The sequence below is a fragment of the Hypanus sabinus genome, chromosome 1, assembly GCF_030144855.1.
Source record: "Hypanus sabinus isolate sHypSab1 chromosome 1, sHypSab1.hap1, whole genome shotgun sequence".
Taxonomy (NCBI): Eukaryota; Metazoa; Chordata; class Chondrichthyes; order Myliobatiformes; family Dasyatidae; genus Hypanus; species Hypanus sabinus.
Window position 1 is genome coordinate 114,971,851 of NC_082706.1, and position 21,427 is coordinate 114,993,277.

The 21,427-nt window shown below is 45.1% G+C and overlaps 1 protein-coding gene and 1 long non-coding RNA gene across 3 annotated transcripts in view; one reads left to right on the forward strand and one right to left on the reverse strand.

Annotated features, from left to right (window-relative positions):
- Positions 1-21,427, reverse strand: part of LOC132396947 (CMP-N-acetylneuraminate-beta-galactosamide-alpha-2,3-sialyltransferase 1-like) — a 56,918-nt gene that overhangs the window by 22,262 nt on the left and 13,229 nt on the right. For both annotated transcript variants that reach the window (XM_059975098.1, XM_059975109.1), the window contains exon 2: positions 2,012-2,743. In XM_059975098.1, coding sequence (XP_059831081.1) covers positions 2,012-2,272 — 261 coding nt within the window. In that variant the 5' untranslated portion in view covers positions 2,273-2,743. The remainder of the gene's footprint in view (positions 1-2,011; positions 2,744-21,427) is intronic.
- Positions 3,401-20,651, forward strand: LOC132396973 (uncharacterized). Its single transcript, XR_009513204.1, has 3 exons — positions 3,401-3,444; positions 15,292-15,394; positions 19,851-20,651. It is a non-coding gene; the product is annotated as an uncharacterized LOC132396973 (long non-coding RNA).

Sequence of the window (21,427 nt, forward strand, 5' to 3'; positions counted from 1 at the left end):
ACCAGGATCACTGGAATATGTCATGAAATTTGTTGTTTTGTGAAAGAAGTACATCCTTATACATAGCAATAAGTACTAAACATTACAATAAGTTTATTAAAAAATTAAATAAGCAGTGCAAACAGAGAGCAAAAAATAGTGAGGTAATGTTCATGTGTTCATTGTCCATTCAGAAATCTGATGGCAGAGGGAATGAGGCTGTTCCTGAAACACTGAGTATGTGTCTTCAGGCTCCTGTACCTCCTCCTTGATGGTAGCGTTGAGAAGAGAGCATGTCCTAGGTGATGGGGTTCCTTAATAATGGATGCCACTCTTTTGAAGCATTGCCTTTTGAAGGTGCCCTTGATGCTGTGGAGGTTAGTGCACATGATGGAGCTCACTACATTTATAATTTCTGTAGCATTTTCTAATCCCGTGCAGTGACCCCTCTATACCAGATGGAGATGCTATGAGTTAGAATACTCTCCCCAGTACATCAGTGGAAATTTGCGAGAATCTTTGGTGGCATATCCAGTCTCCTTAAACTCCTAAAGAAATAGAGCCACTGTTGTGTCTTTGTAATTGCATCAATAGATTGGGCACAGGATAGATCTTCAGGTTGTTGACCATAAGATATAGGGGCAGAATTAGACCATTTGGCTCATCAAGTCTGCTCCAATTTTGCACTCAGCCCCAATCTCCTGTCTTCTTCCTGTATTTTCGTGACCTCCTTAGAACCCTCTCTAGTTTCAGCACATCCTTTCTAAGATAAAGGGCCCAAAGCTGCTCATAAAACTCCATGAGGCCTCACCAGTGCTTTATAAAGTCTCACCATCACATCCTTGATACCAAGGAACTTGGAACTGTTCATCCTTTCCACTGCTGATCCCTCAAAGAGGACTGGTGTGAGTTCCCTCCGCTTCTCCTTCCTCAATTCCTTGTTCTTAATGATGTTGAAACATCGAGGGGAGTGCAGAAGGCTGATCTATCTCACTTCTGTACGCCTCTTTGTTACTACCTTACATTCTGCCAACAATAGTTGAAGTATTTATTGATGGCATTTGAGCTGGTCTAGCCACGCAGTTATGTGTGCATAGAAAGTAGATAAATAGGCTAAACACATACCTTTGAGGTGTTCCAGTATTGATTCTCAGTGAGGAAGAAATATTTCCTACCTGCACACTGACCAGGGTCTCCCAGTGAGGAAGTCAAAGATCTATTTGCAGAGGGAGTTACAGAGGCCCAGGTTTTGGAGCTTGTTGATTAGAATTGAGGGGATGATTGTGTCGAGCACTAAGCTGTAATCAGTAAATAGAAGCCTGACATAGGTATTGCTGTTATCCAAGTGATCTAAGGCCAAGTGGAGAGCCAATGAGATTGCATCTGCTATCAACCAATTGTGGCGTCAGGCAAATTGCAGCGGCTCCAGATCAGGCAGGAGTTGATCCTGGCCATGACTAACCTCTCAAAGCACTTCATCACAATAGATGTGAGTGCAATTTGGTGATAGTCATTGATTCAGTTCATTCTGTTTTTCTTGGGCACTGGTATGATTTTTCCTCATTTGAAGCAGGTGGGAATCTCTGACTGCAGCAGTGAGAGATTGAAGATGTCCTTGAACACTCCCACTATTTGGTTGGCACAGGCTTCCTGTGCCCATCCAGGTACACCATCAGGGCCCAACATCAGAATTTAGTACTTGGTTGATTACATGATTCTCTTTTCACCTTCCTGGGTCTTGATCCCCTGCAAGTAATCTGAATATCTTAAATGGTTTCAGTATCCATAACTACATGGTCACATCCTTAACAAATTAAGATGACATCCATGGTAGATTCGTCTTATCCAGACTGTCATGAAACCATACAAAGAAAAACATCAACACGCTCACTTGCAAAAAAAATGGCACCAAGAACACCAGCCCCACTAAATATGCATTAAAAAAACAGCCCCCAGACTCAATCATCAATCATTTCTTAAATTTATTTTTAGTCCAGAAATGTTTGCAATATCATTTGCGTAGTGTACCTACCTTCCACCAATTATAAGCCACCAAGGGAATAGTTTTGTTACTTTTGGTCAGGAAGGGCATCATGTTGGAAACATAGCGCTTGTCAAACCATTCCGACACACCTAATTCAGAGACACAGCGTTTGCAGCTGCATTGTTTCGGTGTCATGAACTGGTGTTGTAAAAGGTACGTCTTGTTCGTGATAGTGATAAATGCAGTAATCACCAGCAATGCAAAAGACAAGAGATAGAAGAAATACCCAGGCTTCACCGTGGCCAACATGCTGAAATGTGCTTGATAGCAGTGCAAAATCAGGAACAAGGAATGGATCCTCGTCAGGGAATCAGTGAATAATGGCAAATGTGCACTGAACAAACAGTATGACTCACAGGGGGATGCAGTAACCCCAGCTCTGTTCTGGAGTACTTCGATGAAACAGACTCTACGTGATAGAATAATTGAAGTTTTCAGAAAGATTGTGATGAATCGGCCATTGTTTTCTTCCAAATCAAGCCAGTACTTTTGAAAGTCTCTGTGACATCGAGTCACCTTTTAATGTTTTTCAGTAGGCAGGCAGATTGATCAACAATACAATACAGACAACCACTGCATGGGGAGCAGCGATTATATTGAGTCAGATGATGTTTTTATACACTGATGGTTTGGAGTCTAGAAATGAGGTTGCCTTTCTCCTCAAATTTATTTTATATCTCTGTAACTGGGAAATTTCTTCAAAATGGAAGAATAGACCACCTAAAAGAAGAAAAACAAAGGCAAACAATAACCATTTTATCACCAATTCCACCAAGTGGTAATAAATCCCACCCCTCACCACACTCATACTGGTGGGGTAATAAATCCCACCCCTGACCGCCGTCATTCTGGTGGGGTAATAAATCCCACCCCTCACTGCACCCATACTGGTGGGGTAATAAATCCCACCCCTGAGCGCACTCCTACTGGTGGGGTAATAAATCCCACCCTCCGCACTCCTACTGGTGGGGTAATAAATCCCACCCCTCAGCGCACTCATACTGGTGGGGTAATAAATCCCACCCCTGACCGCACCCATACTGCTGGGGTAATAGATCCCACCCCTCATCGCACACCTACTGGTGGGATAATAAATCCCAACCCTGACCGCACTCATACAGGTGGGGTAATAAATCCCACCCCTGACCGCACTCATACTGGTGGGGTAATAAATCCCACCCCTCACCACACTCATACTCTACACTACTTTTAAAGCATACTTTGGATCCAAAGGTAGAATCAGTAAAGAGCAGTAAATTTAATATTTACAAAAGCTGCGAATCTTTAACCAAGTAAGTGCTATCAACATTTTGCAAGGTAAATTATAAGCAGTGCAGAACAACTGTTTCAGAACAGCTTCCTTCCTTCCGGAGTGAGGGTAGTTTTACTACTCGGGGTAAAAGAGAGGCAAGACTGCACAGGTGCGTGATGTCAGCCATTAGAGTGGGAAAGGTTTAAAAAGAAGATCGTCACATCCAGTGGGCAGCATCAGCGGAGTGAGAGGGAGGCAGAGTGAGGGCTTTGGCTCAACATGAGAGGTGACAGAGAAGAGTTACAGGCAGGTAGTCACACTGGGGCCACAGGAGACGGACAAGTGGGTCACAGTCAGGAGGGGGAAGGGGAAGAGTCAGGTACTAGAGAGTGCCCCTGTGGCTGTACCCCTTGACAATAAGTACTCCTGTTTGCGTACTGTTGGGGGGATGGCCTACCTGGGGGAAGCGACAGTGCCGTGCCTCTGGCACAGAGTCTGGCCCTGTGGCTCAGAAGGGTAGGGAAAGGAAGAGGAAGGCAGTAGTGATAGGGGACTCTATAGTCAGGGGTGCAGACAGGCGATTCTGTGGACGCAGGAAAGAAACTCGGATGGTAGTTTGCCTCCCAGGTGCCAGGGTCCGGGATATTTCTGATCGTGTCCAAGATATCCTGTGGTGGGAGGGAGAACAGCCAGAGGCCGTGGTACATATTGGTACCAATGACATTGATAGGAAAAGGAAAGAGGTCCTGAAAAAATACTACAGGGAGTTAGGAAGGAAGTTGAGAATCAGGACCACAAATGTAGTAATCTCGGGATTACTGCCTGTGCCACGCGACAGTGAGTATTGGAATAGAATGAAGTGGAGGATAAATGCGTGGCTGAGGGATTGGAGCAGGGGGCAGGGATTCAGATTTCTGGATCATTGGGACCTCTTTTGGGGCAGGTGTGACCTGTATAAAAAGGACAGGTTGCACTTGAATCCCAGGGGACCAATATCCTGGTGGGTAGGTTTGTTAAGGCTGCTGGTGAGAGCTTAAACTAGAATAGTTGGGGGTGGGAACTGAACTGAAGAGACTGGGGAAGAGGAGGTTGGCTCATAAATAGAGAAAGCTTGCAGACAGTAGGAGAGGGAGGATATGCAGGTGATAGAGAAGGGACGCGCTCAGACTGAAGGTTTGAGATGTGTCTATTTTAATGCAATGAGTATTGTGAACAAACCCGATGAGCTTAGAGCATGGATCAGTACTTGGAGATATGATGTGGTGGCCATTACAGAGACTTGGATGGCTCAGGGACAGGAATGGTTACTTCAAGTGCCGGGTGCTGATAAGGGGGGAGCTGTTGTTGTCTGGCGTACTGAACTCTACCTGGCCAAAGCACAGCGACAACTCTCTGATACCTCCTCTTATTTACCCCTTGATCATGATTCCACAAAGGAGCACCAGGCCATTGTCTCCTATACCATCACCAACCTTATCAGCTTTGGGGATCTCCCATCCACTGCCACCAACCTCATAGTTCCCACACCCCGCACTTCCCGTTTCTACCTCCCACCCAAGATCCACAAACCTGCCTGTCCAGGTAGACCTATTGTCTCAGCTTGCTCCTGCCCCACTGAACTCATTTCTGCATACCTTGTCAACCCTTGTTAAATCTCTTCCCACCTATGTTTGTGACACTTCCCATGCTTTGAATTTTTTCAATGATTTTATGTTCCCTGGCCCCCACCACCTTATTTTCACCATGGACGTCCAGTCCCTATATACCTCCATCCCCCACCCGGACGGTCTCAAAGCTCTTCAGTTCTTTTTGGATTCCAGACCTAACCAATTCCCCTCTACCACCACTAACCTCCGTCTAGCGGAATTAGTTCTTACTCTCAATAATTTCTCCTTTGGCTCCTCCCACTTCCTCCAAAACAAAGGTGTAGCCATAGGCACCCGTATGGGTCCCAGTTATGCTTGCCTTTTTGTTGGCTTTGTGGAACAGTCCATATTTCAACTCTATACAGGTATCCGCCCCCTCTTTTCCTTCTCTACATCGACTGCATTGGCGCTGCCTCCTGCACACATGCTGAGCTCGTTAACTTCATTAACTTTGCCTCGAACTTTCACCCTGCCCTCAAATTTACCTGGTCCATTTCCCACACCTCCCTCCCCTTTCTTGAACTTTCTGTCTCCATCTCTGGAGATGGCCTATCTACTGATATCTACTATAAGCCTACAGACTCTCACAGCTTCCTGGACTATTCTTCTTCCCACCCTGTCTCTTGCAAAAATGCTATCCCCTTCTCACAATTCCTCCATCTCCGCTGCATCTGCTCTCAGGCTGAGGCTTTTCATTCCAGGACGAAGGAGATGTCTTCCTTTTTTAAACAAAGGGGCTTCCCTTCTTCCACCATCAACTCTGCTCTCAAACGCATCTCTCCCATTTCCTACACATCTGCCTCACCCCATCCGCCCGCCACCCCACTCGGGATAGGGTTCCCCTTGTCCTCACCTACCACCCCACCAGCCTCCAGGTCCAACGTATAATTCTCCGTAATTTCTGCCACCTCCAATGGGATCCCACTACCAAGCACATCTTTCCCTCCTCCCCCTTTCTGCTTTCCACAGGGATCGTTCCCTACACAACTCCCTTGTCCACTCGGTCCCCCCCATCCCTCAACACCGATCTCCTTCCTGGCACTTATCCTTGTAAACGGAACAAGTGCTACACCTGCCCTTACACTTCCTCCCTCACCACCATTCAGGGCCCCAGACAGTCCTTCCAGGTGAGGCGACACTTCACCTGTGAGTCGATTGGTGTGGTATACTGTGTCCAGTGCTCTCGGTGTGGCCTTTTATCTATTGGCGAGCCCCGACGCAGACTGGGAGACCATTTCGCTGAACACCTACTCTCAGTCCACCAGAGAAAGCAGGATCTCCCAGTGGCCACACATTTTAATTCCATGTCCCATTCCCATTCTGATATGTCTATCCATGGCCTCCTCTACTGTCTACTCTAGATGAATCCACACTCAGGTTGGAGGAACAACACCGTGTTAATGCCCCTCCTCCCCTTCTTACCCCATCCCTGACATATTTAGTTGTTTGTTTTTTTTCTCTCTCTCTGCCCATCACCCTGTTCTCCATCTCCCTTTGGAGCTTCCCCTCCCCCTCCCCCTTTCTTTCTCCTGAGGCCTCCCATCCCATGATCCTTTCCCTTCTCCAGCTCTATCACTTTCACCAATCACCTTACCAGCTCTTAGCTTCATCCCACCCCCTCCGGTCTTCTCCTATCATTTCACATTTCCCCCCTCCCCCCACTACTTTCAATTCTCTTAGTATCTCTCCTTTCAGTTAGTCTTGACAAAGGGTCCCGGCCCGAAACATCAACAGTGCTTCTCCTATAGATGCTGCCTGGCCTGCTGCGTTCCCTGCTGCGTTCCACCAGCATTTTGTGTGTGTTGCAGAATATTTCTGTTTTTTGTGAATACTGCTTATATGACGCTATGCGCTGCCATGCTGCCACAAATAAGTTGTTCATTGCACCTGCACAGACATGAGAAAAAGCTCAACTTTGACTGACTTTGAAGATTGATGATTTGTGCTGTAGTTCAGAGTGCAGCAATGGTACAGAACTATTTGGGAAGGTGTGGTACAGGATGCTTGGGTCAAAGACTGTTCCACGTAACTGATGAAAAGAAAGGTGTAATCTACATATGTAGATATACCCATATCTACAATTCCGATTTGATGAACTAGGAGCAATTAAGAGAGAAGTTGTTGAGGTAAGAAGAAGACAAGCAAGCCAAATGAGAGCAGTAATTGACAGGAAGTGGTTGGGCCTTTGTTCTAGAAGGGAGAGACCAAAAACCTTCCTGATAAGAAATGGATACCTATAAAGACTTGATGTCCATAACGTAGTTGGAGCCAGGGAGAAGGAAGTTATTAAAATGTTGATGGGCATGAGAGGTTTACTGATATGTTATGAATATAGACAGGAAGGGCTAGACAAGATAGATAGACAGATACTTTATTGATCCCAAAGGAAATTCCTGTGTCTCAGTAGCATCACATGAACAAATATACAAATATTAGAAGTAAGAAAGAATAAAAAATAAGTTAGCTCAGACAGTCTAGCAGGAGGCGCCATCACTTCCCCAGCTATAGGTTGACTCATTATAAAGTCAAATGGCCAAAGGTAAGGATGACCTCATCTAGCGGTCTTTGGAGCAGTGCAGTTGCCTTAGTATATTACTAAAAGTGCTCCTCTGTTCAGCCAAGGTGGCATGCAGAGGGTGAGAAATATTGCCCAGAATTGCCAGGGTTTTCAGTAGGGTCTTTTGTTCTACCACAGCCTCCAGTATGTCCAGTTTAACTCCTATAACAGAACTTGTCTTTCTAATCGGTTTATTGTGGCTGTTGGCATCAGCCATGTTGATGCCATTTGCCCCAGCACACCACCACATAGAAGGTTGTACTGTTGACAACTGACTGGCAGAACATGTGAAAGACAGGCCTGCATACTCCAAAGGACTTCAGTCTCTTCAGGAGGTAAAGGCGACTCTGGCCCTCTTGTACACATCCTCTGTGTTGCTACTCCACTTAAGTCTGTCATCCAGGAGCACCCCCAAGTACTTGTATGTCCTCACCACATCCACGTCCTCTCCAGCAATAGCAATAAGGAGCAAAGCAGGCTTAGTGTTCCTAAAGTCCATCGCCATCTCCTTTGTCTGACTGATGTTGAACTGCAGATGACTTGGCTTGTACCATTTGACAAAGTCCTCCACGAGGGCCCCGTATTCATCCTCCCATCCTCCCTTTATATACCCAACTATTGCTGAGTCAACAGAGAATTTCAACAGATTACATGATTCCATGTTGTATCTAAAGTCTGAGGTTTACAGGGTAAACAGGAAGGGAGGCAACACAGTCTGGTGTGAGGCCCCAGTGCTGCTTATAGCCATGTCTGACACACAGCTCTGAAGCCATACAGACTGTGGTCTGCCAGTCAGGTTGTCCATTATTCAGTACACAAGGGAAGTGTCAACTTGCATTTAATGGAGCTTTTCCCCCCAGCAGTGAGAGCTGTATGGTGTTGAAGGCACTTGAGTAATCAAAAACATGATCCTCACAGTGCTGCCCTGCTTATCCAAATGGGACTTGGCTCTGTTCCGTAGGTAGATGACAGCATTCCAAGGCTCTAAGCCAGGCATGGGCAAACTACAGCCCGCGGGCCATATGCGGCCCGTTAAGCTTTTTAATCCGGCCCGCAGAACTTGATGAAATTATATTAATAAACCTTGTTAACGTTTTTTCCCCGCAATTCTGGCGTTTTCCCAATAGATGACGCACTCTATATACATTGACCTTTGTTGAGGTGCAGCGTATTACTCCACATTTGCGCTTTACTTTGTGACCTTGTGGCGACCCACTTCCTGGCACATCCGAACCGGCTCACAATTAGCCAGCGTTCCGGCTAAGGGAGATAGCCTGCGGGGATTTGCGAGCACAGAGCTCCGCATATTGGTGTGCTCTCACTGTTCTGTCATTGTGCGGGTCGTTGTTGAGTTTTGGCACAGGGGACAATTGAATAAGAAGGAGCAGGAGTTAAGAATAAGAAGTAGACCTGCATCTCCTACCGCTTTTGAAATAAAGACAGTCAGGAGGAGAGTGATGATGATAATATCTTGAAGGATAACAGAATTTTCAGTGCTTTAAAATAATAACTGTTACTATTAAAAAAAGCTGTATTTTATTCATTTAATTTTCAGTGTTTTAAAAGACATTGCAATAAATAGCTAAATACCATGGGACTTCAAAGACAGATATTTTGTTGTAATGCATTTGTTCATTTTCAATTGAAATTAAAGCACATGTTTTCTACATATCCCATGATATTTTATTTTCTCTTATGAGGTGTATTACCAAAACACTCCGTCCATCTGCTCCTGGTCCGGCCCCCCTTTCAAATTTTAGAACCCTTTGTGGCCCTCAAGTCAAAAAGTTTGCCCACCCCTGCTCTAAGCTAATCTTGCTTCATATGACTTGTTCTCCAAACCAGGCAACATCCTAGTAAATCTCCTCTGCACCCTCTCCATAGCTTGCACATCCTTCCTGTAATGAGGTGACCAGAAGATTTTCAAAGAAGATCTGTACAGCTTTGAAATTTCCACATGAATTGTGAATGCGAATCAGCTTCTGTTGGTCACGAGGCCGGCAAGCTTTGTGGAACACTCCGTGTCATCCCATTGCCCATTATTAACCTGTCATATCCGGGGTAGTAGTGGGGGTAAGCCCCCACTCCCTGCAAAGTGCTCCCAATGGCGTGTCTCAAATTAGCCTCTGATAACCAAGTCCAACTCCTGGCCTTTACACGGCAGAACTGTTTACACTGACAGGAAAAGGGGCGAAGGCAGGTCACTGGCACCTTAAAACCAAGTGGGGCTCATTAGCCTGGGAAGGCAGCACACCTAGGAGAAGGGAAAACTCTGATTTAAAACCTCCGCTGCCCTGAGGCTATACCCACTTATGGGAAAGGCTTCGGGAGTAAACCACGAGGAAGCAATCTGGCGTCTGAACCCCTAAGGCAGTCTGGTGTTGATTCAATGTCATTCTGGCAGCTCCTGAAGTTCAGCCATCGTTAAATCATTATGCCTGCCATCCCATTTGACAGCAGTGACTGGACCGAGTGGGGCATCATGACTCATTGTCCTCATACCCCTCCTACCCAGGAGCTGGTGACACCAATCTCCATGAGATCTGAGGTGATGGGCGAGTGGCGATGGTGGCAGACACTGGACGGTGCTGGGAGCCGCTCGTCACACTCAGCTGGCCAAGGCAGGATGGTCGCTCTCTTCTCAGCCAAATGTTTGGCAGCCACCGTGGCGAAAGAGCAGCCCTCTTCAGGCCCAAGCTGCTCCCTGCTCATGGGAAAGGTCTGGAAAAAGAGACCTAAAGAAAGCTTGCCTCACCTATCCTGTCAGCAAACTATTTTGCAGTTGAACTTCCTCAAAAACCACAAAAGAGAGAAGAACCACCAGAAAGCTGAACAAAAGCTGTGTTGGGGCATGGAATGTCAGGGTCTTCATGGACAACAAGATCAGTGACAGTCCTGCACTTGTAGGACACATGCTTCAGAAGTACAATGTTGACATTGTAGCGCTCAGTGAGACACACCTGGCCCAGACTGGTGAAATCACAGAAGTAGGAGCTGGCCATGTATTTTTCTGGAGTGGCAATGGAAAGGATATGAAGCCGAAATTGGCTTTGCCATCCAAACCATCATCGTCAGGAACCTAGAGTCCCTCCCCTGAGACATCAGCGATCGACTCATGGCAAAGAGGCTGCCTCTGGAAGCCAAGACTCATCTGCCTCTGATCAGTGCCTACGCACCCACCATAACCTACACCGCTGAACAGGAGGAACTGTTCTGCCAGGAACTTGTCCAACCACTACCCTCTGTCCCCAAAGATGACAAGATCCTGCTACCTGGCAACTTTAATGCCCGAGTAAGCAGTGACCATCAGTCTTGGCCAGAAGCCATTGGCAAGCATGGCCTTGGAAAGGGGAATTCAAATGGGCAGCTACTACTCACCTGCTGTGCAGAAAACGGGCTGACAATCACCAACACCCCCGTCCAGCTTCCAGACATCCGCAAGGCAACCTGGATGCGCCCACGCTCCAAGTACTGGCACCTGATTGATTACGTGATCACATCGGGGATGTGATCATCACCAGTGCGATGAGGGGTGCAGACTGACCACATCCGGCTGAGAAGCAAGCTGTCGTTTCAGATCGCCAGGGCACACAGGCACCAGCAGGCTGACACTAAGCGGAAGCTGAACATTCAATGTCTCGCTGAGCCCAGCATCAAAGAAGAGCTGATCAGCAAACTGGAGGAACAACTAAGCAACTGCCAGAGGAAGCAGACCCTGAAAAAGCATGGGCTGTGTTCAGAGACACCCCGTACAGGGCTGTAGGTGCCATTCTCGGGCACCCCAAGAGGAAGCACCAGCATTGGCTCAATGAGAACAACTCTGATATCATCACCTTCTCAAGCAGAAGCAGAAAGCTTTTGCAAGCTGGGTCAGTGACAAGCAGTCACCCTCCAAACATGACCACTTGAAGCACCTCGGTAGTAAGGTCCAGACAGTGCTGGGGAAGATGAAAGATCAGTGATCAGTGAAGCAACAGAGCTTCAGCACTACACACACCAGAACAACACAAAGAAGTTTTTTGATGGTGTTCACAGACTTCAGTTCAGCATTCAACACAATCATTCCTCAGCATCTGATTGGAAAACTGAGCCTACTGGGACTGAACACCTCCCTCTGCAACTGAATCCTAGACTTCCTGACTGGGAGACCTCAGTCAGTCCGGATTGGGAGCAGCATCTCCAACACCATCACAGTGAGCATGGGGGCTCCCCAGGGTTGCGTGCTCAGTCCACTGCTGTTCACTCTGCTGACCCACGACTGTGCTGCAACACACAGCTCGAACTACATCATCAAGTTCGCCGACGACACGACAGTGGTGGGTCTCATCAGCAAGAACGACAAGTCAGCTTACAGAGAGGAGGTGCAGCGGCTAACAGACTGGTGCAGAGCCAACAATCTGTCTCTTAAAGTGAACAAAACAAAAGAGATGGTTGTTGACTTCAGGAGGGCACGGAGCAACCACTCCCCACTGAACCTCGATGGCTCCTCGGTAGAGATTGTAAAGAGTACCAAATTTCTTGGTGTTCACCTGACGGAGAATCCCTCAACACCAGCTCCATAGCAAAGAAAGCCCAGCAGTGTCTCTACTTTTCGCAAAGGCTAAGGAAAGTCCATCTCCCACCCCACATCCTCATCACATTCTACAGGGGTTGTATTGAGAGCATCCTGAGCAGCTGCATCACTACCTGGTTCAGAAACTGCACCATCTCGGATCGCAAGACCCTGCAGCGGATAGTGAGGTCAGCTGAGAAGATCATCGGGGTCTCTCTTCCCGCCATCACGGACATTTACACTACACGCTACATCCGCAAAGGAAACAGCATTATGAAGGACCCCATGCACCCATCATACAATCTCTTCTCCCTCCTGCCGTCTGGGAAAAGGCTCCGAAGCATTCGAGCTCTCCCGACCAGACTATGTAACAGTTTCTTCCCCCAAGCTATCAGACTCCTCAATACCCAAAGCCTGGACTGACACCTTGCCCTATTGTCCTGTTTATTATTTATTGCCTGCACTGTTTTTGTGAACTTTATGCAGTCCAGTGTAGGTCTGTAGTCTAGTGTAGCTTTCTCTGTGTTGTGTTTTTTTATTACGTAGTTCGATCTAGTTTTTTGTACTGTGTCATGTAACACCATGGTCCTGAAAAACGTTTTCTCATTCTTACTATGCACTGTACCAGCAGTTATGGTTGAAAAGACAATAGAAGTTGACTTGACTTGTCTTGAGTAAAACACAGTGTATATATCTTCCAGATGCTGAACAGGCCATCCCAGATCGATGATCAGGTTATAGAAAACATGCCACAGTGCCCAGACTTGGAGGCCCTTGATAATCCCCCCCCCACTCCCACATTAGTAGAAGCTAGGAAGTCAGTCAACCAGCTGCAGCCAGGGAAGCCCCTGACCCAGATGGGATCCCACCAGAAGTCTTCAAGGAGTGTAGCAAAACCCTTCTTTAGAGGCTGACAGAGCTCATGCAGTATTCTGGGAGAAACCCTGTGTACCACGGGACATTAGGGGTGCAAACGTCATCTACCTGTACAAGAACAAGGGGGACAGGGCATCCTGTGACAATCACACAGGCATATCTCTCCCGAGCAGAGTCTGGAAGATTATTGCCCGTATCATACTGGACAGGATTACCTCTCACCTCCAGGATGACATTGTCTCAGAAAGCCAGGGTGGTTTCAGATCTAACAGAGGGGCAGTGGACATGATCTTTGCCGTCAGATAGATCCAGGAGAAGTGCCAGGAACAGAACCCGAATCTCTACATCCTCTTTGTGGACCTGATGAAGGCATTTGATACCATCAGTTGCACAGGCCTTCGGCGCATCCTTACAGAGTTAGTCAGCCCCCCAAGGCTGGTCAGCATTGTCAGGTCATTCCACGACAGCATGAGGACCAGGGTCATCAAAAGCAGCTGCTCCTCTGACCCCTACCTAGTAACAGTGTCAAGCAGGACTGTGTCCTCACACCTAATCTGTTCAGTCTGCTGTTTGCCATGATGTTATTCTCTGCTCTCTCACAGACTGACGTGGAAGTAACAATTTCCTGCAGGACTGATGGGCACTTTTTTTGATCTGCAGTGCCACAAGGCCAAGAATAAAGTGCTAGAAGCAATAATACATGACTTCTGCTTTGCAGATGACTGCCCACTTGCAGTGCACAGTAAAGGGGACCTGCAGGAGCTTGCTGCCTGCCTCACTGTGGCAGCAAGAAAGTTCGGCTTAACCATCAGCCTGCACCCCTATCAACCCTGCAGAGCCATGAATTGAGATTGAAGGCACACAGCTCAACAATGTTGATGCCTTCACCTACCTGGGTAGCTGCCTTACATACCTCCTGCAGTCTAGATCGAGAGATCTTAATCAGACTTGCAAAAGCTGGGGCATCCTTTGGCAAGCTATGGACACGTGTGTGGGGAGAATGTCGCTTCTGGCTGAAGACCAAGATGGCAGTCCACAGAACCATCTTCCTGACTTCTCTGCAGTAGGGCTGTGAAACATGGAGCCCATACCGCTGGCACATCAGGAGGCTTGACCAATGCCACCCGTGAGACCTTCACAACATCATGGGCATCTCGTGGCAAGACAGTCCCCACCACTCAAGTACTACAGAGGGCTGAGAGCTCTGGCGCAGAGACGCTGATCATGAAGGGTCAGCTTCTAATGGGTTAGACATGAGGTCTGGATGGAAGATAATCCCCTTCCAGAGAGGGTATTCTTTTCCAAGCTGGCATGTGGCACCAGAAAGAAGGGGGGCCCACAAAGTTTCCTTGAAAGCATGCAATATCCCTGTGCCTGATTGGGAGGCCTTGGCCTAGTGGCTGACAGTCTACAAGGGTACCAGCACAGTCAAAGGGCTTCAATCAAGAGTGCCAGGAAAGACGAGCCGACCCTTCAATGGACATCATGTGTCCAACCTGCGGGCACAGCTGCGCTTCCCTATTCGGGCTTTACTGTCATCAGAGGCATCACTGACATCATCGTTATTCCCAATGGACTTCCAACAGCCTAAATAATCACAGCAAGCAAGATGTTTTGATCTCGGGGGATAGGCTTCCCAAGGCAAATATCCTGAAGCTCCTGTTAGCTATTTTCTTGAGGTTAGAAAGTGAAAGTTTTAAACCTGTGGCTATATTTCAATAGGAGTCTGAGGAGATTTAATTTGTCATCTAAAACACTCAAACTTCTGCAGATGTACTGAGGAGAGCATTCTGACAGGTTGCGTCGCTGTCCGGTATGGGGGCTGGGAGGAGGTTTCTGCACAGGATCGAAAGAAGCTGCAGACAGTTGTAAAATTAGTTAGCTTCATCTTGGTACTAGCCTCTGCCAAGACTTCTTCAAGGAGTGGTGCCCCAGAAAGGCAGCGTCCATCATTCAGGACCCCCATCACCCAGTACATGCCCTCTTCTCTTTGTTACTGTCAGGAAGGAGGTACAGAAGCCTGAAGGCACACAGTTAGCGATTCAGGAACATCATCTCCCCCTCTGCTATCCAATTCCTAAATGGATTTTGTACTCATCACCACTACCTCATTTTTATCATTTCTGAGTTTGCACTATTTTAAGTTAACTATTTAATATACAAATATACTTACTGTAATTGATTCACTTATTTTTTCTATATTATCATGTGTTCATGCGTGTGTGTGTTTGTGTATATACAGATACACACACACACACGCACACACTGTTAAGTTTGTGGCCTAAGGTGGAAGGAAATGAGTTCTACAGCTCTCGTTACATGCATGTGCCATTCAACTCTGAGTGAAAATGCAGAAAGTTAATAACTCATCTCCTTCTACCTTAGGCCACGAACTTATCAATCACCCCTGCTATGGACCACTTCTGGAGGTCCAAGACACCGACTTCTACAAAGAAGGGATCCGGATGCTCCACGACCGCTGGACTAAGTGTGTAAATGTAGGAAAAATAAATGTGCTGTGTTTTCTAAAGCTGATTCCTTCTACCCTTCACAACATATGCCAATGATATTATACCTAATTCTCATTCTGATTCTGTTAGAAGGAGCAGAGCAGATATGAGCTAAAATATTTTCACTCCGAAGTCTGGACCTCACAACTGATAGGGTGATAGAGTCATGGAATAATACACAGGCTCTTCAGCTTTACTGCTTCAAACTGTCCTATGTGTTCACCTAAACTAGTCTCATTTTCCCACATTAGGTCTACAAACTTCTAAGTGTTTCCTATCCATATACTTCACCACATTTAAGGAATATTTTATGTATGTACTTAAATAATTATGACCCCCCAGGACCCAGTGCTGGAATGTAGAATTAGATTAAAATGACATTCATTGATTTACAATCTATAAGGGGCCAAATTGTCCCGTGACATAAATATTCTAAAGTAGACTTTAAAGACACTAAAGATCAGGGTCTGGCACCATGCTGTTTTCAAACGGGGAAGTGGACCATGTTGTTACAAAGAAACTTGTCTGAACTTTAGGATGGTGTTCAATATATGTTTGGATAAATGTCAGGCAGTCTGTGGGCTACAACAACATCACATGTAACACCACAAAATGTATAAAAGCTGCTTTGCTATTAGAATTTGAATAATTAACATTGGTTGCTGTTCTTATGCTCAGGAACTGCTGATTATAGATCCTAGATCTATAAAATTGATCATAGCAGAGCACCAAGAGTATCTTTATTTCCTTAAGTCAAAGGCAGGGAACACAGATTTAATTTTTGAAAGATCACAGAGGATACGAACTGTAATATTTTCACTTCAAGGGAAGTAAAGATTTAGGACCCACTGATATCGTGGTAGATGAGAAAATCCTTGCCATTTTTAAGGAGTATTTGAAGACCCCTGAACTGAGGGCTGTGGATCTGTGCTGGAGGGTCAGATTAGATTACTTATTTGTGCTCTTAGCTCCTGAGTGGAGCGGAGCCCATCAATGACCTCCTGTCTCCATCGTCCTCTAGAGATGCTGATATGGTTGGAGTTCATCAATAGTTCTGCAATCCAAGGGCATTCACCATACAGGAGATTGACCTGTACAGCTTCCCCACAGACCCTGCAGGCCGGCCTTACCCGTTTCCACCTCCCAGGACGGAGGCGAGGGATTGGACTTTGAGCGGTGGAGGGTCGGATTAGATTGATAGATCTTTAATATTGTCCAACTTAGGATGTGTGATAATTGGTGAAGAGAATCAGAAGAATGAAAAATAAATGTGGAAAGAATTTCAGGATCCCACTCATGGCTTTCTTCAGCTATGACAGCACCAGAGAAGCAATCTCTTGATTATACATTGGACATGTGAGTTTTGTCCAATGTTGTCTATTTAAACTTGATGTAGGTTCAGAATGTGAAACATTGACTATCCTCTGTGTCCTCAGATGTTGCCTGACCCCCCCAAATTCCTCCTCCTACAGTTTGTTTTTTGCTCTATCTTCCAGTGTCTGCAGTCTATGGTGTCTCTTGATTTTGCACAATTTCTACGGGTCAGGTCAGGGAGGAAACAGGAGGTGCTTCCCTTTGTGGAGCACCTGCAGTTGCTTTAATAGTGGAACAAAGTGATTTTTAAAGCAGAATTCGTACATGGAATTCAGCCAGAGCGGAACAAACCAAGAAGTGGAAGTACAAACACCCATAAAGCTTGAGTACTGTATCAGAATTTTGGAAAGAAAATTACAAAAATGAGAGCGCAACAAGAAGCAAATTTTATGGGTAGTGTAGAAAGTATGTGGAAAGTCCACATCCTGTTAGTTTAACATCTGTAGTTGGAAAAATGCTTGAACATATCATTAAAGAAGAAATAGTGAGGCATCGGGAAAGAAATGGATCCACCAGGCAGACGCAGCATGGATTCAGCAAAGGCAGGTCCTGTTTGACACACTTACTGGAGTTCTTCGAGGATATAATGAGCACAGTGGATAGAGGGGAACAAATGGGTGTTATTTACTTGCATTCCAGAAGGCATTTGATAAGGTTCTGCATAAAAGACTTATCCATAAGATAAGGATGCATAGAGTTGGGGTGATGTATTAGCATGGATAGAGAATTGGTTAACTAATAGATAGCAGATAGATGGGATACATGGGTGATACTCTGGCTGGCAATCAGTGGTGAGTTGTGTACCACAGGGGTCTGTGTTGTTCATGACATACAATAACGATCTGGAAGAGGGACCGAGTGTCTAAGTTTGCTGATGATACTAATTTGAGTGGAAAAGCAAATTGTGCCGAAAATACAGAGAGTCTGCAGGAGACAGAGATACATTAAGTAAGTGGACAGGGGTCTGGCAGATGGAATACAATGTTGGCAAATGCAAGGTCATCCACTTTGAAAGGAAAAATGAAAGAACAGATAGTTACTAAATGGTAAAAAAAATTGCAGCATATTGCTGTGCAGCTGGACTTGGGAGCACTTGTGCATGAATCACAAAAGGTTGGTTTGCAGGTGCAGCAGGCTATCAAGAAGACAAATGGAATGTTGGCTTTCATTGCTAGAGGGATTGAATTAAGAGCAGGGAGGTTATGCTGCAATTATACAGTTAATATGAATAAGTTATAATTATGCAATTAATATGAATAAGGGGAATATGAGAGAAACTTCTTCACTCAGAGGGTTGTGACACAGTGTGGAACAAGCTTTCATCACAAGCTTTGCATGTGAGCTTGATTTCAATGTCTAACAGAGTTTTGCATAGGTGCATGGACTCCAGCGATATGGAGAGCTATGGTCCCACTGCAGATCAACGGGAGTAGGCAGCATAAATGGTTCAGCACTGACTAAATGGGATGGAGGACCTGTTTCTTGCTGTTCTTCTCTGTGACTCTGAATGAGTGTGCTGGCACGTTCTGGTTCTTGTTGACCTTCTGTCACAACCACAGACTGCTGCAGAGTCTGGGTGCCCTCACAGGCAGGCAGCTGAACAGGATCAGCAAGCACACTCACAAGAATGCACATTAGTGTTTCATTCTGGCTGTATTTAACTCCCTTCCTTTCATTTCAGTCTTGTCGAGTCTTGACCAAAGCATAGTGATAGCAATGCTCCCTGTTTACCTTTGTCCTCATTCGGGAAAAGAAGACCACAGTTCAGACTGACGCTGCAAAGGAGTGGAATTTATTCACCATTAAGTTACTGCTTCCGAGCTGCAGTGTTGCTGTTAGCTTTTAATTTGAGAGCTTTAGTTAATAGCTTTGTAGGCCTGGTGTTTATAATCGTTGTTTTGTTCTGCCCATTTCTTAATAAAATTTGGTGAACTGTAAATCCGCCTCATTGCCTCTCCCTCTGCCCTTCAGCCATCACAGCACACATCTTTCTCCCCTTCACCAATTTTTATCGATGCACCATATAACTCATACTGTCTGGACACATCATGATTTGATATGGAAATTGATCCGCCCAGGACTGCAGGAAACTGCAAATAGCTATCCACACAGATCAGCCCGTCACAGAAACCAGCCTCCCCACCATGTACACTCTTGTTATCTCGATAAGGCAGTCAACATAATGAAAGGCCCATCTAACCCTGATATTTTTTCCTCACACCCGTACTGTATAGCCTACAGTATAATAAGGGACTACTTTTAGTAACACATCGTTGAATGCGCTATCATGCGTATATTGATCTGTACGTGTGTGACAAGTTTGTTTTCTGCCACTGAAGAACCAGGAACCTTAGCTCCTATCTCCAATGTTTTTGTTAATAGTATTGCTGTGTAATCAGGCCACGTACACAACAACACCCCTCCTTTCAGACAGAAGAAACAAATGCCTGAAAACAGGTATTACTAGACTCAATGACAGCTTCTCTCCCACCAGAATAAAATGAATAAACATCCCTTGTATGAAAAGATGAACTCACAATCCACGTTCTCATCGTCTTGAACCTTTTTGGTAAATTGCTGAATTAGTTTATTATTGCAACTTCTGCCAAGGTGAAAATCCGGTATTGCATCATGTTCAAACTGATCAATTCTGTGCGAAGGTGCACTGAGGTGGTAGAAAGTAAAACATTCACCGTGCAGAAAGTGTTACAGTTACAGTGAAGGTGCAAAACAGTTAAACAGTAAGTTGTAATGTCATCACAAGGTAGAATGTGAGGTCAAGAGTCCATCTTATCATACATTTTATTATCCATTTAATAAAAGAATAACTGCAACACAGTATAATTTTAAAGGCAAAGGTCTTACTGTCCACCTGTGCTGTACTTTTTCAGTAACTGTAACACCATATTCCGCACAATATTCTAATATTGCTTTACCCTTGTACTATGCTTCCATATTGATGTAATGAACTGATCTGTATGCAAATCAAGATTTTTACTGTGCCTCAGTACATGTGGCAATAATCAAACTATTTACTAATTTACTTTTATTTTTACACAGCGGGCCATCTTTCTCTATTCTTCCACAAAGCATCCTGACCAGGATCCACTGTGATACCTTGGACTTCGTTTTGTTGTCTACCTCATTCTTCCAACTCCAATGTATCAAGCTTAGCTTGTCCAACCTTCCTTCTTGAGACAAATCATGCTACTGGAAGAAACCTTTCTTCCTGAAGAAGATGGCACAGAGAACAATGCAACGTCTGCCAGACGGTTCAATAAACTACTTCTTTCATTTATGTCTTCTTTTTCTCTCAATTGTGATTCTGCTGCTGTTGGAGCCTGTGATCTATATTTTGTTGTTGTGTTTTTGGGCTGATTGAATGAGCTGGCATTTTGCTGTCTCCAACAGTGTTTCATGAGGTTTCAAGCAAATCATGAGGCCTCAAGGCCAGGAAGTCTGGAGATGGGATATGGGCCCATGAATGACTCCATTTCTCACTGATCTCACCAAAGAAAGCATCGAGGAAGATTAAAATAATTGAGCCGAGAGCAGAACGCAAGCAGCTCTTAAGCACTATCTACTATCTACTGCCAGAAGAACGAGTCTGCGTATGATGGACTCTCTTTCCCTCTCATCCACTGCTCCCAGAGCAGGTTCCCTGTGGTTGAATGGTCTATCTCTCTCCCTCTTAGTCGATGCTGCCGGGGAATTGTGCCGGAGTCCTGGGCTTTGGTCAAAGTTTAATCAATGTGCTTTGCCGACTGGACTCTGTAATCACTTCTCTGTAGTTCAAGACGTGTTTCTGGTTTCTGGTCTCTCCTTTTTTTGTTGCTTTTTGGGGCAATTTTGATCAGGACCACCTGCAGATAACAAATGACACAGCGCCAGGTTGAATTGAATATGCCAGGACTCTTCTGATTTTGTCTTTTATATCCTGTGCTTTTTGATCTCTTTTTTTGCTATTTGGGCAATTGGTATTGTTTTTGTTTGTGAGTTGGGGGAGTTTGATATTTTCCATGATAATCTTTGTTTTGTGGCTACCGTGTGCAAAGATGAATCTCGGGGCTGTGTTCTGCATATGTACTTCGCTAATAAATGTACTTTGACTCTTTGCATCTTTACAAATGTTCTAAAACAATATATAAATCATTTCAAGTTCTAGTTAGATACCATTATATTCAGTCCTAGCCAAAGCATTTCAGAGAAATACAAATACTGATTCACCAGAATAAAATCACAAAAAAGCTTCATTTTAAGATCACATTAATTCATTTGAGTTATTTAATTTGAAGGCATGAAATTAATATGTACATAGCAAGTAAAATATTAATTGATAAATCACTCAAGGGGAAAGCAAGTTAAACATAAAATTACAAACATATAACAAGACTATTAAAAAAGATGACATCAAATATATTTATCACAAAAAAGAAAGCCAGAACTCCGTGCCTGGCCTTACTAAAAACTACTTCTACTGGGCATTGGAATGAACTGAACAAAAGACTGTCATGCTGGTTTACTGGAAATTTGTTATGTCTTATCTCATTTGCATTAGGAGTTCCTTCTCAAAACACCAAAGAAATTCATAACAATTCTCACTGGCAAAGGTTAAACTGGAGAAAATAAAAAGAAAA